Source organism: Triturus cristatus, chromosome 4_1, assembly GCF_964204655.1.
Source record: "Triturus cristatus chromosome 4_1, aTriCri1.1, whole genome shotgun sequence".
NCBI lineage: Eukaryota > Metazoa > Chordata > Amphibia > Caudata > Salamandridae > Triturus > Triturus cristatus.
The window spans coordinates 280,932,586-280,950,053 of NC_140585.1; the positions used below are offsets into that span (position 1 = coordinate 280,932,586).

The 17,468-nt window shown below is 43.2% G+C and overlaps 1 protein-coding gene across 8 annotated transcripts in view; it reads left to right on the forward strand.

Annotated features, from left to right (window-relative positions):
• Positions 1-17,468, forward strand: part of LOC146854273 (uncharacterized) — a 471,193-nt gene that overhangs the window by 441,896 nt on the left and 11,829 nt on the right. For 6 of the 8 annotated variants that reach the window (XR_014981191.1, XR_014981193.1, XM_085652053.1 and 3 more), the window contains one exon: positions 11,333-11,481. Coding sequence is in view for 4 of the 8 variants with exons in the window: in XM_085652053.1 (XP_085508179.1) it covers positions 11,333-11,481 (149 nt within the window). In the remaining 4 variants the exon portion in view is untranslated. Of the gene's footprint in view, positions 1-11,332; positions 11,482-15,663; positions 15,804-17,468 lie in introns of all 8 variants that reach the window. The other 2 variants (XR_014981190.1, XR_014981192.1) reach the window with 1 other exon arrangement.

The window sequence follows — 17,468 nt, forward strand, 5'->3', positions numbered from 1 at the left end:
CCACACAAGTGAGGTACCATTTTTATCGGGAGACCTGGGGTAATGCTGTGTACAAGGAAATTTGTGGATCCATGCAGATTCCAGAACTTTCCCAAACATACATTTGAGAAAAAAGTGATTTTTTCAGCTAAATTTGAGGTTTGCAGTGGATTTTGGGTAGGAAAATGTTGGGGGACCCATGCAAGCCATACCTTGCTGGACTCCCCGGGTGTCTAGTTTTCAGAAATGTGTGGATTTGGTAGGTTTCCCTAGATGGCTGCCGAGCCCGGGGCTAAAAACTCATGGGACCCCCCCTTGCAAAACCAGGTTGTTTTGTGATAGGTAATTTTGATGTCGCTTCAATAGGTTTTGGGCCCTTGCCTGTTGCGGGTACTTGACCCACCCACACAAGTGAGGTAACATTTTTCTCAGAAGACTTTAGGGAATGTGGGGTGGGTGGAATTTTGTGGATCCACACAGATTCCAGAACTTTCCACTACAGAAATGTGAGGAAAATTAATTTTTTTTTACAAATTTTGAGGTTTGCAAGGGATTCTGGGCAACAGAACCTGGTGAGAGCCAGACAAGTCACCCCATCCAGGATTTCCCTGGGTGTCTAGTTTTCAAAAATGTATAGGTCTTTGCTAGGTTGCCCTAGGTGCCGGCAGAGCTAGGGTTCAAAATCTACAGCTAGGCACTTTGCAAAAAAAGGGTCAGTTTTCACTGTGAAAATGTGGTGTGTCCACATTGCGTTTTGGGCCGTTTCCTCTTGTGGACACTAGGCCTACCCACAGAAGTGAGGTAACATTTTTCTTGGAAGACTTTGGGGAATGCGGGTTGGGAGGAAATTTGTGGATCCGCGCAGATTCCAGAACTTTCCACTACAGAAATATGAGGAAAATGTGTTTTTTGGAACAAATTTTCAGGTTTGCAAGGTATTCTCGGTAACAGAACATGGTGAGAGCCAGACAAGTCACCCCATCCTGGATTTCCCTGGGTGTCTAGTTTTCAAAAATGTATAGGTTTTTGCTAGGTTTCCCTAGGTGCCGGCAGAGCTAGGGTTTGAAATCTACAGTTAAGCACTTTGCAAAAAAATTGTCAGTTTTCACTGTGAAAATGTAGTGTGTCCACATTGCGATTTGGGCCATTTCCTGTCGCGAGCACTAGGCCTAACCACACAAGTGAGGTTCCATTTTTCTTGGAAGCCTTTGGGGAACGCAGGGTGGGTGAATGTTTGTGGATCCACGCAGATTCCAGAACTTTCCACCACAGAAATGTGAGGAAAATGTGGGTTTTTTTTACAAATGTTTAGGTTTGCAAGGGATTCTGGTTAACAGAACCTGGTGAGAGCCAGACAAGTCTCCCCATCCTGGATTTTCCTGGGTGTCTAGTTTAAAAAAATGTATAGGCTTGCTACGTTTCCCTTGGTGCTGGCAGAGTTAGGGTTCAAAATCTACAGCTAGGCACTTTGCAAAAAAAGGAGGACGTTTTCACTGTGAAAATGTGGTGTGTCCACGTTACGTTTTGGGCTGTTTTCTGTCACGGGCACTAGGCCTACCCACACAAGTGAGGTACCATTTTTCTCAGAAGACTTTGTGGAACGTGGGGTGGGTGGAATTTTGTGGATCCACGCAGATTCCAGGACTTTCCACCACAGAAAGGCGAGGAAAATTTGTTTTTTGGGACAAATTTTGAGGTTTGCAAGGAATTCTGGGTAACAGAACCTGGTGAGAGCCAGTCAAGCCACCCTATCCTGGATTTCCCTGGGTGTCTAGGTTTAAAAAATGTATGGGTTTGCTAGGTTTCCCTAGGTGCAGGCAGAGCTAGGGTTCAAAATCTACAGCTAGGCACTTTGCAAAAAAAAAGGGTCAGTTTTCACTGTGAAAATGTGGTGTGTCCACGTTGCTTTTTGGGCCGATTCCTGTCGCGGGCACTGGGCCTACTCTCACAAGTGAGGTACTATTTTTCTCAGAAGACTTTGGGGAACGCAGGATGGGTGGAATTTTGTGGATCCACACAGATTCCAGAATTTTCCTCCACAGAAATGTGAGGAAAATGTGTTTTTTGGACAAATTTTGAGGTTTGCAAGGGATCCTGGGTAACAGAACCTGGTGAGAGCCAGTCAAGCCACCCCATCCTGGATTCCCCTGGGTGTCTAGTTTTCAAACATTTATAGATTTGCTAGGTTTCCCTTGGTGCCGGCAGAGCTAGGGTTCAAAACCTACAGCTAGGCACTTTGCAAAAAAAGGGTCAGTTTTCTCTGTGAAAATGCGGTGTGTCCATGTTGCTTTTGGGCTGTTTCCTGTAGCGGGCACTAGGCCTACCCACACAAGTGAGATACCATTTTTCTGGGAAGGCTTTGGGGAATGGGGGGTGGGTGGAATTTTGTGAATCCACGCAGATTCCAGAACTTTCCACCACAGAAATGTGAGGAAAATGTGTGTTTTTTGACAAATGTCTAGGTTTTCAAGGGATTCTGGGTAACAGAACCTGGTGAGAGCCAGACAAGTCACTCCATCCTGGATTCCCCTGGGTGTCTAGTTTTTAGAAATGTATAGGTTTGCTAAGTTTCCCTAGGTGCCTGCAGAGCTAGGGTTCAAAATCAACAGCTAGGTACTTTGCAAAACAAGGGTCAGTTTTCACTGTAAAAATAAAGTGTGTCCACGTTGCATTTTGAGCCGTTTCCTGTTGCGGGCAGTAGACCTACCCACACAAGTGAGGCACCATTTGTATCAGGAGACTTAGAGTAACACAGAATTGTAGAGCAACTGTTATTACCTATTGACTTTTGATGAATTTCTGCCTTCCAAATTTAAGACAATGTGTAAAAAAGAAGTCAAATATCTACTGTTTCTAAACTCTATATTTTGTTCCAATTTCAGAAATACATAGGTGTCTTTAATACCGATTTTACCATGTATATATTTTCCCAAATTAATTGCTTTATACCCAGTACATAATAAAAAACCATTGCAATACGCTGCTCAGTTATTGGCTCTGGGTTCGTCGGGTTCTTGGTGAACCTACAAGTCCTATATATCCCCACAACCAGAAAGGTCGAGCGGATGTAACGGTATATTGCTTTCAAACAGCTGTCATAATTAGAAGAAGTTACAGGTGAAAACGTTGACACAAATGGCTGTTTTTTCAACTAATTTTCAATTATTCCAATATTCAACTGTTAGTTTCTATAAAGAAACCTTGAAGGATCTACACAATTGACCCCTTGCTAAATTCAGAATTCTGTCTACTTTTTTAAAATGTATAGCTTTCCAGGATCCATTAATGCTTTCATACCCATTTCTACCATTAACTGGAAGGAGGTTGAAAGCACAAAAAAATAGCAAAAGTAGGCTATGTCCCAGAACAATGCCAAAACTGTGTAAAGAATGTAGGTTTTCTGACAAAAGCCTGCTTCACCTTGAAAGCTGGAAAAATTGTGATTTCAGCACCACAACCCCTTTGTTGATACCATTTGCAGGGAAAAAAACAGATGCTTTAATCTGTAGGCCTATTTACCCATTTTTAAAAAAAACAACAGATTTAGCTCTATTTTGGCTAATTTCTGGGTCCCCTCCAGGGAAATCCACAAACCCTGGGTACCTTTAGAATCTCCATGATGTTAGAAGAAAAGGACGCAAATATGGTGTGGATACCTTATGTGGTCAAAAACTTACAGGGGCCTAAGCGCAAACTACCCCAAATAGCCAAAAAAGGCTTAGCACAGGGTGGAAAAAAGGCCTAGCAGCGAAGGGGTAAAATAGCAAAGACTTTGAGCTTTCATGGCTAAATTCAGGCCTACCCGACACAAGTGCGGATGTATTGAAGGTCAGTAAACCCATAACAGATACGCAAGAGGTACTGGCAGAGGCCCAAGGAAAAGAAGAAACGTAAGACCAGATATTTAACACAAACTACAACAGCGGTCAAGACATTAAAGCAAGTAGGAGGAAAAGAAATCCAGAAAGCCTTCTTTGGCAACTACTGAAGACTACACAAAGTTCAAAGAAAAGAGATCTTGAACCGAATTCATTACCTAAACTTAAACAAAATGACTGTCCTAGCTGTACATTAGATAACGGGACAACCAATAAGCACAGCAATATAAACGTTCAAGCGGAACAAATTACCCCGTTACTGCAAGCATTGAAAACATCAACAGATACTCTGATAATGCAGTCAGATAAATTAGATATACAAATAGATCTAATGAACATCAGTGCATCACATATCGCAGGATTAAACCAGAAACTTGACAATCCAACTAACCTAATAACAAGAGTTCAATCAGAATATTTTCTGCAGGAATCTGTCTGTGCATGTGTACCAATATTAGATAAGCTGAGTTTCTTACCAACATTATTAGAACAGATCCTTAACAAACTCCTGGTCACCCCTGTGACTCACTCAGAGAATACAGACATAGAACAATCTGATTCAATCTTAAGACAGATTCAATCGCAGGGAGCTGTAAGCACCGCTTTGGTGCTTAAAAACGGTACTCAGTACCCTTCCATAGAAACGGTAGAGTGCACAAGCATCGAATAGACAGCAATACAGAGTGTCGCGTCAGGGCACTCAAAAATGCAGACACAATCCAGAAGACAAAAAAAGAGGGAAAGGAAAGCAAGAAACAAAGTGACGGAGCACGACCCCTAGCTTGGTGTCAGAGTATATCCTATCTTTTATAAATCTCAGACAGGTTTCTCTTTAGAAGAACATCCCACTGCAACTACAGCGAGTAACCCCTTGACTAGCACTACCACCTTAAATGTGGGGACTGGTGGTAAGAACACAGATAAATCTGGGGCTCATAAAAAACATATTAGGGGCCCTACTACCATGGCAAATGCTGTCCCGTTTCCTATGCAAGCCCATGAGGGGACGAACCCAGAAGACCTTATCTCTTCCCCCTCAAAGGTTAACCCCAGATTGCACAAAGACGTCTTAAATGGGAAGCCTCCGGGCAAGACTTCAGTCGAAACAGGAAATTGGAAAAAACATCCTAGTGTCTCTACAGTTTTAGACAACGTGGTCCACCATGGTGAAATTGAAACCCACAAGTCAGCCAACCCAGTGAGGCCACAGATGCAAGACGACAAGCAGAAATCAGGCAAAATGAGAATTAATAAAGGAAAAACTTAACATCGGAAGAGTGACTGACAAAAGAAAAAAAAAGCCAGTATCCTTGAAAGAAGTGCTATACATATGCTATCATGGAATATAGCTGGAGCAAAACCACTACTTGAGGAGGGTCTTCCTCTTCAGGAGTGGGCCAATTGTGATATAATCGCTCTGCAAGAGAGTTGGTCCCTGGGAGAACTTCCAATAGTTGGATTTATTCACTACACAGTAGCAGTAGAAACATGTAAACAATAATGCCATGCAAAAGGAGGATTGGCAGTTTATGTAGCCATAGATAAATGCACTTTTAAGCAAAATTATTTCAGATCTACGTTGTGCCGAGCCTACTTGGAATATAATAGTGACAGGAGATTTTAATTCAAACTTGATTTTCACGCCAGACGAAGATGAAATCTTCTTAGCAGACAACACGTTCTGGTGGGTTCGGCAGCAATTTCAAACCAGGTCAACTCACTTAGACCAAATTGGTCAGCAATTAGCAACAGACCTGGAATATCAAGGTATGCAAGTGATTAATGGAAGATCTGAAGAAGACAACCAGCTAAAAACAAATACCATGTCCCAAGGGCACAAACAATACTTGACTTCACAATTATAACGCTCCCTCTAAGGCCGTCACTTGCCCGCTTTTACATAGAGAGCACCACACTGAGCAATCACTCATTTCAACATATTGTTTTTAATCTAAATGTGGCAATATTTCAAACTACCAAGTTACCAGAGGGTCAATTATACTCAACAAACCTAAAATGTCTTAAATGAACAAATGAAACTAAGGTTTTCAACAATAAAAGATCTCCTGGCTGAACCGGCAAGCAGACCTACAAACAGGACTCAAGCTAGGTCTAACTTTCTGAGTAAATTAACAACAATAATGATAACCCCTCGATTTAAGGTTACTGAACACAATCCATTTAAAGGATTACAAAGCAAAGTGCAAAAACTAAAAAGAACACACAGGAAGCTGCAATCAAGAACCAATGAAGGTATCACATTGGACGTATTTAGACATCAGAGAAAACTCTATAAAAAGAAGTTATGGGTATCCAAAAGAATGAAAACGGAGAGTTTCTGGTCCAAATTAATATACAGCTCAAGGCACCCCAATCAAAAAATTCTGCCAAACGATAAACCACCTGAATAGGCAAATAAACATCTTAATGTTAAATGTGCAGGAGCAGGAATGGGCCAACTATATCACTCAGAAATTTAAAAAGACGCCATATAACCATCCGCAGACACAGATACCAACAGACACTCTAAGTGAGCCACATCTACTGGAATCAGGCGATTGTCAACTACTATCAAAGGGTATGACCGAGACACCAGCGCAACAAGGGTACCCTAAAATAAACAATTCCCTTTACTCAACAGACAACATAACAAATATAATAAACAAAGGGAAAGGTGACGGGGCTCCAGACCCCAATGGCATCCCGCAAGCCACCTTTAAACATGACTGGAGCATTTATCTAGGGAAGCTGTATGCCAAAGTTGCGATTAAAAACCAAATTCTCGACAGTTGGCAAGGATCAATTATTACACCTATATACAAAGGAGGAGATAGAGCTGATCCTTCGAATTACAGGCTTATTTTACTACTGGACATAGAAGCTAAATATTTCGCCTTGTTGATCCTTGAAGAATTGGTCAACTGGTCAGGAAAACTCAACTTGATCCCAAAAAATCCAACAGGCTTCAGAAAGGGGATTGCAACCATCTCGAATATCCTATCAATCTCCCTAATAGCAGAGAAATACAAGAAAAAGAAACAGGATCTGCATCTCTGTTTTATCGATCTAAAAGCTGCGTTTGATAGTGTGGGCCGGAAACATTTGTGGGCCAAACTAAAGTTTTGGAATATACCTGAAAGAATTTTAAGGGGTTTAATGCTATTTTACACAGACACTTGGGTCAGAGTAAAACTTGGAGACAGCTCCAGAGTCTCAAGAAAAGTGTATACGACCATGAGCCTGAAACAGGGATGTGTGTTGGCCTCACACCTGTTTAACATATTCATATCAGATCTGTTGGAAAAGCTCAACAAAACTAATTCCCACCCGCCGCATTTAGGCCAGCTACCACTTTCTCACCTTGCCTGTGCAGACAACATCGTCCTTTTAAGTTTAACTAAAGTTGGTCTGACCAGATTACTAACTGAACTCTCCTAATTTTTGTCAGCAAACTAGTTGGAAATGAACATATCAAAAACAATGCTTATTAGCAATCGGTTAGCTCCACCCCACAACATCTGGCTAAAAGGCAAACTTTTGTAGAATGTATCTAGCTACAACTATCTGGGTTATTATATAGATAACAGACTATCCCATCGGGAGCAGAAAAACTATATGACACGGCGAGAAGGTGCTCTAACATTTGCTTAGCAGGTGCTCTAACATGTGCTTATAGGTCGCTGGTAAAATAAATTGGAGGGACCATCTTTAAGGCCATTGCTCTCAGTAATAGCTGCAAAAACTCTTCCAACCTTAACTTATGCTAGTGCTGCCATGCACGGGAAAGAGTCTGTCCTCCTTGGTAACCTAATAACAAGTATCTACAAAAGGCTTTTCAACTTCCCGGAACTGCTTCACCAGCACAAATGCGTTTGGAATTTGGGTTAATGAACGAATCATTGACAGACTTTACGCCTCTATAAAGGTTTGGTACCATATAAAACAAAACACGGAGAATACTAACCTTAATGAGACACTATGGTCGGAACTTGATAATGATAATAAATCGTTGTTTCATCAATTTTTGTACAACACACTTAAAACGACTAGCACTTCTGATCTCTGGAACAAAAATACGCCTTTTCAAACATTCAAGTTAGCAATAAATAAATCTGCAAAATTTCACTTGTTAATATTGGATAAGAGCATTTTCACCCAAAGATTCCACTCATCAACGGTAATCAATAGCTATAAAGTCCTTAAACCGGCAGCCCAGCTGGATTACACATTTTCGGTCCACTTGAAAAGACAATTAATGGCACTGTGGTTGGGAAGGTAACTCTCACTTGCAGATGCTCCACACTGGAAAAATGTTGACTCAAAAGTGTGCCGTCTTTGCAGCAGTCAAAAAGAAGATCTCATCCATTTAATATGTCATTGCAAGAAATTACAACCAGCATAAGTCACTTTATTAAGGAGAGCCTTCCCGGACAGGGGAATAAGAACCTGCAGGACTGCCGTCATTAGAGGACTAGATCCATCCGACCCCCACATGAATTGTAAACTGATAAAGTTCCTCTGTGTACACGATCAAGTTGTGAAAGACAAGCCCTTCTAATGAGGTTATCTTAGTGGGCGAGAAACACCACAACCCCCTCTATTTGTAAGATCACTACTGTAAGGACAAGGAGACTGGACAGTCGATTAACACATATTTCCTGAACCAACGCATTGGACTCTCTTTACGGTCTCCAACAGGTCAATCTGGTAGTAAAGAGAGACAGAGACTTGCAAATGTTTAAATTACATCTGGATAGAAAGTAAATAACCAGTCTGGTATCTAATATTTAGAGTTTTAATGTAAATGCATTTTAATTGTATTTTTAATATGCAGAGCTTGCAAAATTAAGGAAGTCGAACAACATTTTATGCAAGCCAGACATGCACTATAGACTGATTTTAAGACCAAATTAATTTACACTTGCTGTATTTAAACACTGCGTGCTAATTCTTTTACTGCTAATGCTGAATTGATTCTAAATGTTTTTGTTAAGGATATGTGATTTATGTAAAATTGTTACGTTTTAACTAAGTAAACAATACATTTAATTAAGTGCAAAAACCACTCCAGAACCCTCTCCACTAGAAGATAGATTGTTAGACGGGCATCTACCCGAAAAAGCCATTTCACTGACCTATAAAAAACTGATCAACAATATGACAGACCCACTTGGGCCACTGCATGAGAAATGGGTGAGGGATGGCATTGAATTAGAGGACGAGGACTGGCAGGATGAAGTGTCCTCACCAAGAGTAGTGGCAATCTCGGCCAGACTCCGGCTAGTTCAACTTAAAATTCTTCACAGAATATACATCACAGGGCCTAATCTGGTCTGCATGGGTAGAGCCGACAGTGGGGATTGTAGGAGAAAGTGTGGGCAGGAAGGAACATTTCTACACATAATATGGGCATGCGAATACATACAATCATTCTGGCGCAAGATCCACGAAGTGTTAGGCAAAGTGCTCGCAATTGTCATACACCCAGATGCACCAATATGCCTCTTAAACATATGGGAGCCCACTAATTTAAATAGTCATCACACGCAATGGGCCACGTTGGGGCTTATACTGGCAAAACAAAATATAGCACGGTTGTGGGGAGTGGCACAGGCACCCAAAGTAGATGCCTGGAAAGAAGATCTAGACTAGTGTATGTATAGAGAAAAGACAGTCTACACAGCCCGTGGATGCCCCAAAAAGTGGTCCAGGATATGGGACCCTTGGAACGCCTATAGAGGACATAACTGCAATCCTCCGCTCAACATTGACCCGGATGATCCCCCCACCCCATAGTTTGTACCCATGGCGCTCCGGTATAGACGATTACTCATCATTGCCTTCACTTATTGTATTGTACCTGATTCCTCTGCACTGCATTTCATATATTGATGAATGTTAATAAAAATAATTTTAAAAAAGTGCAAAAAAAACAAAAATAAGGAATCTCCTTTCCTCTTGATTAAATCAACACAGAGAATACATTTGTGGTAATATGAAATTGTTTTTTAAATGAGTTCCATGTGAACACTTGTTGTAATGCTGATACTTAATACCCAGTTCGCATGGACATATGGGTTGCTCTTGTTTTTTTGAAAGACAGCTTTAGAACTTTTCTGGCTTCCGCATTCTAGATTACTTATAGCAGCCTAGTAAGCTTTTTTGAGAGTCGGATGTGGAAGCCATTCAGTTGTTCAAGATTCCAAGGCTATCGATGCCAGAATATTGTGTGATAGGCTTCTCTGGTCACTTTATTTACTTGGCTTTACAGTGCGAGGTTCAATGTCCTTCACTGACTTCGGCGCTCTTAAAGAGGACAGGGGTGATTGTTGAGCAATTTGGGACACCTACCCGAGAAGTGAATGATGAGCAGAATGATGGGATTGTGGATGTGTCAGCGAGATATGCTTTTATTGAATTGAGACCCATGCCCAGAATCCCTGCGTCTTTTAGCCTTTTTACTCGCAGTCAATTAATGTTGATGAAAATTCAAGAAGGATAAGTGCTGCAACTCCATTTAAAACAGTGGGGTTCCTGATGTCATCCCAGGTAGATTAATGCTGATTCCATACTCCTTTCTGATCTGAATGCTGTCCAGCAGTCGAAGTGGAGTTTGTTTTGTATATTAATCTCTAATATCTAAGAGAAGGCTGTGTTTTCAATGAGTTTACTGAAGAACCATTGCATATTGGTCTGTAACTTGCCAGGTGTGACTAGATAGAGTCTCTGCTTGAGTATAGGCCTAATTTAAGCCATATTATGGCGCTTGGAAACTATTGAACAGTGTTCTGTAGATCTCAGTTGCCATGGGGTCTGATGATTTATTTGGTCAACATAGAAACATAGAGGTTATTGCTGATTCTTCTTGTCTAGTTTGCTGTCAGGAGTAAGAGGGGTTTCTGTAGATGATCTGAGATCACTTGCTTTAGATACTACCAGTCAGACAGCTGCCTGGGTTGTTGGTTTAAAGAGTGCTCTGGTGATCAGAGACAAGTTGAGGATTGCTTTGCCCTTGATGCAGCAGAAGCTCTCTTGAAGAATGCATTTATAAATGCCTTGGGGAACATGCCTCCGCAGGAGGTCCTGCTATGTTAATATGCCATTTATAATATTAGACATTAGTTTCTTCTATTGTTAGAAAACTGAAGCAGTGCTTTGTGTATTGGGATGTGAGTGTTGGGATTTAGCAAGGTTTATGTCTTCTTACTGCCTGCTTCCAAGAAACAGTGGGCTTCAAAATGACCTTCTGTTTTTTAAAGTGGACTGAAAAGAGTTTCACAGCTTCGGATAGGTTATGGAATTCAGAAGGCATTTTGAAGAGCTCTTTGGTAGGGCATGTCTCAAGGGGAGCTAGACAGGCGTAACTTTGCATGAAGATCATTACATCCCATCCATTCACAATTGCAAGGTTGACAAGTGGTACTAAAACAACATCTGCTTGAACTTTTACACTCCAATCTTGCCTCTCATCACAGGCAGAAGGAGACAATGGAGAGGCAAAACAGAGGAGATGTGCTTGAGAAGAAATTGTTTCATGGCACAAACAAGACTCACCTGCATGCCATCTGCCAGAATAATTTCGACTGGAGGCTCTGTGGAGCTCATGGAACAATGTATGGAAAAGGTGCGTATCTGGTATCGGGCATTTCTCTAAGAACTAAGAAGCTACGTTTCAGGTGCACTGTTCTACACAATGTTGACATCCTCAATGTTTAACATGTTTTCATGCACCCCACACTAAATACATCGTTGGCCTCTACTCCCAAATAGTATGTTTTGGGTAAGTAGTTAAATAAAAATAAAGGCAAGTACCTACTTTCTATTCGCCCACAGTGAAGGAGGCTACTACTGGCTGACAACAACATTTATTTTAAGTTTTTATATATTTCATATTTTAGTACATGGATGCCCAAAAGGTTTTGAGATGGTGAACGTTGCACTGTGCAAAATCGGTGGTAGGTGAGAATGACGTACAACCCCGTGTAGATTTAGGTTAATCTGGACAAAACTTCCTGACTCTTTGGTAACATTTACCAATGAAGACTTAGCACTGTTTAAGTGGGAAAAGTCGTACTTACTTACTGGCAACTTGCAACAAATCCTGATACTTTGCCCTACCAAGATGCTCATAGTATTCATGATAGGTGTCTTGACACCAAACAGGGAAAGTGTAAAAATGGTGTGGTTCCTGGAAAAGGAGATAGGAAAATAGCATGCCAATGCCACCCTCTACCCCCATACAGGCAATCACCCTCCATAAGTCACGGCTCCATTACTAGCCCCTTCACTCTGACTGTACATTGATTACAAGCTTTAAGCTGCTCACAGTTTACAACAGTTGAATGTTATATCTGATCTCCTCCTCTTTAAAGGACTGCTTCCACGGTCAGAATCTGTAGGAAGCTGGCTCTGTATATACTATACCAAAATGAGGTATAGTGTGCACAGTGTCCAGTGGAACCCCAGAGGTAGGCAGAGGTAAAAGTAGATAACACCTTACTCTCTATTTGTGGTAGTGTGGCCGAGCAGTAAGGCAGTATCAGAGGACAGTGTTAAGCATTTGTTTTACACACTCAAGCAGCAAATGATGTCACACACTCAAAGACTGAATTCATACCAATTTGTTTGTATCAAAAATAATATTTAGTTATTTTATTTCTAGAACCAAGCCAAGCATGGTGCAGTTAAATGAAATTAATTATTTGCTAAATCTTATGCAGTGTTTTACAGTTGATTGCAGGTTCAAATGCAGTTTGTTGAATTACAGGTAAGTCAACAGTTCAGAGTTACTTTTTAGTTATTTTACAGATTACGAAGTACATTACTTTTCAGATTACTTTTACTAATCAGTGTGATATGCCTAGATATCACACTTAGACATCACCTAGACAAAAGGTAAGTAATTCACTTTTTGTACATATGCAGTTTTTCAATGTTCCATACAAACCAACTCCACACAACAATTTTCAAGGAAAAACAGTCAATGTATTCCTATGGAGAAAAATAATGGTTTGCAGGTAAGTACTTATTTGTGGGAGTTGGTATTCTCGGGTTAGAACCAGGGTTCCCCCAGGGTCGAAGATGAACTCTCAGAACACCCTCAGCTGCACTAGGGCGGCCGGGTGCAGATTGCTGAGGCCCAATGTTATCCAAAGGGGGATAGGGGGCCTCCCTTTGGTGGCTGCTCACGAGCAGGCCACAGGGTTGTGGGAGCATAGCTCTTGGTGTTAGGCTCATGGCAAAGGGGGGATCCAAGTCAGCACCCAAAGTACACCCGCAAAGGCGGCTGGGTGCAGGGTGCTGTTTTGACATCGGGTGCCCTGTTGTTTTCAATGGGGATTCTCTGGTTGCAACAAAGACTGCAGGCTTGGGGAGGAAGATCTTCTGGAGGTGACCACCGGTTGGAGAGGTAAGTTGGGATGCCTGGGGATGTGGGACACTGTCGGTGGGCCACCCAAGGCCGTTGGATGTCAGGTGCAGGGGTATGTTTAGGCATCAGGTTTTCTTACCACCTCCGGTCGTGGTCGTGGGGTTCCTCCAGAAAAAAACTGCAGATGTTGTCTGGAGTATCGAGGCAGGTCAGAAATCACCAATTCTCAGGCCAGGATCACCGAGGAGACCTCCTCGTGGTGTTGCGCCAGTCAAACTCAGGCCGTAGGTGTCGGGTGCAGAGTGGTGCAGACTCAAGGGTTTTGGCTGGGGCCGGAGTCTGTTGGTGGGCAAATCCGGTGCTCACGGGAGACGAAGTCTTGGGTTTCGAAGGCAGGGCAGGTCCCTCGGGTTCTTGAGGCTGCTGGCTGCAGGACACACTGAGATTTCGCTGGAGCAGGTTCGAGGTGGGGACAAGCCGGTAGGGCGGGGGGTCAAGTCAGTAGGCGTCCTCATCTTCTTAGTTTCAGCATGGCTTCTTTGGTCCTTCTTCTTTTCTTCTGGTCGGCTCCTGTCTGAGGAGGCAAGCTTCAGGGTTGCCCATAAATACTAGATTTAGGGGCGTTACAGGTAAGTAAAGGTTGGGACCAATGGGTCCCTTCCTTGGGATGGGTACACCCCCTATTATGCCACCCTCCAGTGGGAGGGAGCATATGCCTCTCTCTGGTTGGCTGGGTCCCCCCATCTGCAAGATGGCGGGGACTGAGAGTTGTGCTTCACTTCGCCTCCCCACCTGAGGGGTGGGATTGGCAAAGGTGGTCACACCTCCCTTCCTCACTTGGTTTTCCCGCCGATTCCCCCGCCCAAAGTGGGGTTCAGAACCGGTGGGGGCCAGTTGCTGGAAGCAGCAAATGGCTGGGGTAGCTCACAAAGGCGGCAAGCCTTTGAAGCTTCCCCTTCGTGGACCCTGCCCATCCTGGGGAAGGAGGCTTGGCACCTTGTCCCAGGATGTGCATTGTTTCAGACACCCGAGAGCAGCAGGCTCTCGACCCAGGGTTTCAGAAATATGTCTGAAGGTGGCAGCTGGCGAGCAGCCAGGACACTAGTGTTAAGTCATTTTTCAGGGGGCATCTCTAAGATGCCCTCTGGGTGCATTTTTCATTAAATCCCACACTGGCATCAGTGTGGTTTTAATGTGCTGAGAAGTTTGATATCAAACTTCCCAGTTTTCAGTAAAGCCCTTATGGTGCTGTGGAGTTCATAGTGACAAACTCCCAGCACCATATACTCTTAATGGCATCACTCTACTTACAATGTCTGTGAATTGGTTTAGACACTGTAGGGGTACAGGGCCCATGCACCTGTACCCTCACCAGTGGTATAGTGCACCCAGCTAGAGGGGTGGCTGACCTATGCCAGGGCAGTGGGTTATAGGCATGGCACACAGGGATGTGTGTCATGTCGACTCTTAACTTTGTTCTGCACCAAAACATGCAGCCTGCATTGGCAGTGTGTGTGTGTAAAGGTACAGGGCCTCTAAGGGTGGCACAATAAGTGCGTCAGCCCTTAGAGGCCTTCCCTGGCCACAGTGCCCTTAGTACCTATGGTACCATTTACAAGGGACTGACCCGTGGACAAAGAGTGCCAATTCGGTTTTGTTTTTAATGCAGTTTAGGGAAAGAACATAGGTCCTGGGTACCTGTTGGCAGGAACCCAGGGCACACTCAGTCAAAGTACATCAGCCGTTTGGCAAAAAGTGGGGCCAACCATGCAAAAAGAGAGCACTTTCTTACAGGGTCCTACTGATCCTGTGCTCAGAAAGAACCCTCCCTTCAAACACTGACAAATCCATTCAGCATTGATGTCTGCTCATTTGCACTCACTGATACAGAGGCAAAGCAGCGATTCCCCCCTACACTAGACCAACCATTTCTGTTGTTCCTGCATACTTCACTGTCTGCATTCATTTCTATCTCCTTTTCTGCCACATTCCTGGAACTAAGAATAACCTGCGAGATTTTCAGATCACCCGACACCATGTCAGTGCAGACCTCCATTCTACATGACACAAGGTATGTTTGTGTCTCTCCTTCATCCACAATAACAGTGCCACCTGTCAACATCCATCCATTCATCCATCCATCCATGTGCAGTCTGGTAGATTGCCTCACTACCAGAGAAAGTATGGTATCTATTTCAGTGCTTGAGTGTAATGTATTTGATATGCCCTCACTCTCAAGCCTTTGTCAGAGAACACCATAGACAGTGTTGGAAGAGCGTTGCCACATTACTTTGAACCGCCATCCCCTTGGAAAATTAATAAGTTTTAAGTTCTTTATTTTATTTTCTACTACTTATCTAAAGCCCTGTTTGGTGAGGTTTTGTACTGCGCCTGGTCTCGCCTGCATTTAATTTTATTGGTGTCACATGCCAACAGGGTGAAAGGGGCGAGGCTGTTGTCATGGATAGCTGTTTCGCTGAGAAATTAAAATGTGCCTAAGGCAAGCCCATCTGCGCCAGTCAGCGTCCCGGAGGCGGCCGGTGCCGGCCATGCTGCCAGGTCTACTTCTCACCAAGGTAAGCACATAATGTTCAGTAGAGTCACGCTTGTTGAGATTGGCAATAATTTGCGCTGTCATAACCTCACTACTATGAACTCAGACGGTACCCCCTCAAAGTGCAAACACTGCAAATGGGTGGCTTCCATTGGAAACGGTGAGAGTAACACAGTGGGGGAGGTACATGGGCTCATAGAACCGGCTCCCTGATCAGCAATGATGGAAATTTTAAGGCACTTCTACTCAATACTCGCTCTTTAACTAAGCACGATTTGCACATATTTGATTTGCTGCAAGAGTCCAATCCGGACATAATGTTTCTGACAGAAACGTGGCTTACCGAGGCCTCAAACCCAACCATTGCCACCGCCATTACCCCCAGGGTATCAGATCCTGAGGAGGGACAGTGCTGTGGGCAAGGGTGGTGGAGGAGCGATTATTGTTAAAAAGGACATTTCCTGCACCACAGTCCCCATGGAAGAGATGGACGGGGCGGAATGTTTAGGCTTTCCTTTCATACTCTCTGCATACCAATCCCTGTCCGGAGCCTTAATATAGACCTTCTGGCCCTGCTGGGAAGTTCCTCAAGTCCCTTAATGACGCAATTGTGCCTATAGTCCCCAAATACAAGCACTTCCTGGTACTGGGTGACTTCAATATTCATATGGACAAACCAGGAGAGCGGGAGACCACCTCTTTGATTGAGTCCCTTGCTATTTTTAATTTATCCCCTTATGTTATCATCCCACCCATGATAAGGGCCACACACTCAATCAGATTTTCTCTAATGTAAAGATTCAAACAGATGTGCTTGTCCTTTTAGTATGGTCTGATCATTATATGATAGTTTTTAAGGTGTGTAAATTGGCAAGACTCCCTCAATCTTATGGGAAGCATCGTTCCACCATTTGAAGACCCTTCCACCGAATTACTCCAGCAGCCCTGAGCATAGAGCTTGTCCTTCACCCACTTTCACTCAGTGGCAACCCAGAGAGGGATGCTCTCTGCCTAGAAAATTGGTTTCAGCAACACTTTCTGGCGCTTGCACCTTCTTCCGCTCGCCCTTCTAAATCTGCTAGATTTTCCGCTCCATGGTTCAATGAAGCCCTCAGGCAGAGCAAAAGTGTGTGCAAACGGCTGGAAAGAATAACGAGGAAAGAATTTAATACTAAGGACAAAGACATTTATAAATAAGCCTTAAAGATTTACCACAATAAAATTCATGAGGAAAAGAAAACTTCTTTTCATCCAAAATTGAGTCATCTTGAAATAAAAGTAAGGACGTTTTTCAAATTGTAAGTGACTTTTCCTCCCCGAGTGCATCTGCTAGACCTTTTATCCCGACTATGGAATGGACAAACCAACTTGCCTCATTTTTTCATGAGAAAATCATAACTATCCAAAACTCCTTTGTGGAGCCTCTTCTGGTTAAGGGAGGGAGCACAGTCTCTCTACCCTCTGGTGCTCTTGCTGCGGGTACCTCTTTCACACAGTTCCCCCCTTTCCACTGGAGACGTCCTTGGAGAGTATGAAAGGCCTTAAGTCAGGATCGACTACGGACCCATGTCCTGCCAAAATACTAGCATCCGTGGCCAAGATCATTAGTTCAGCTGCCAATACTGTTCTCAACGCATCATTAAGTAATGGCCAGGTGCCTCAAAGTTGGAAGAGTGCGAAAATCCTC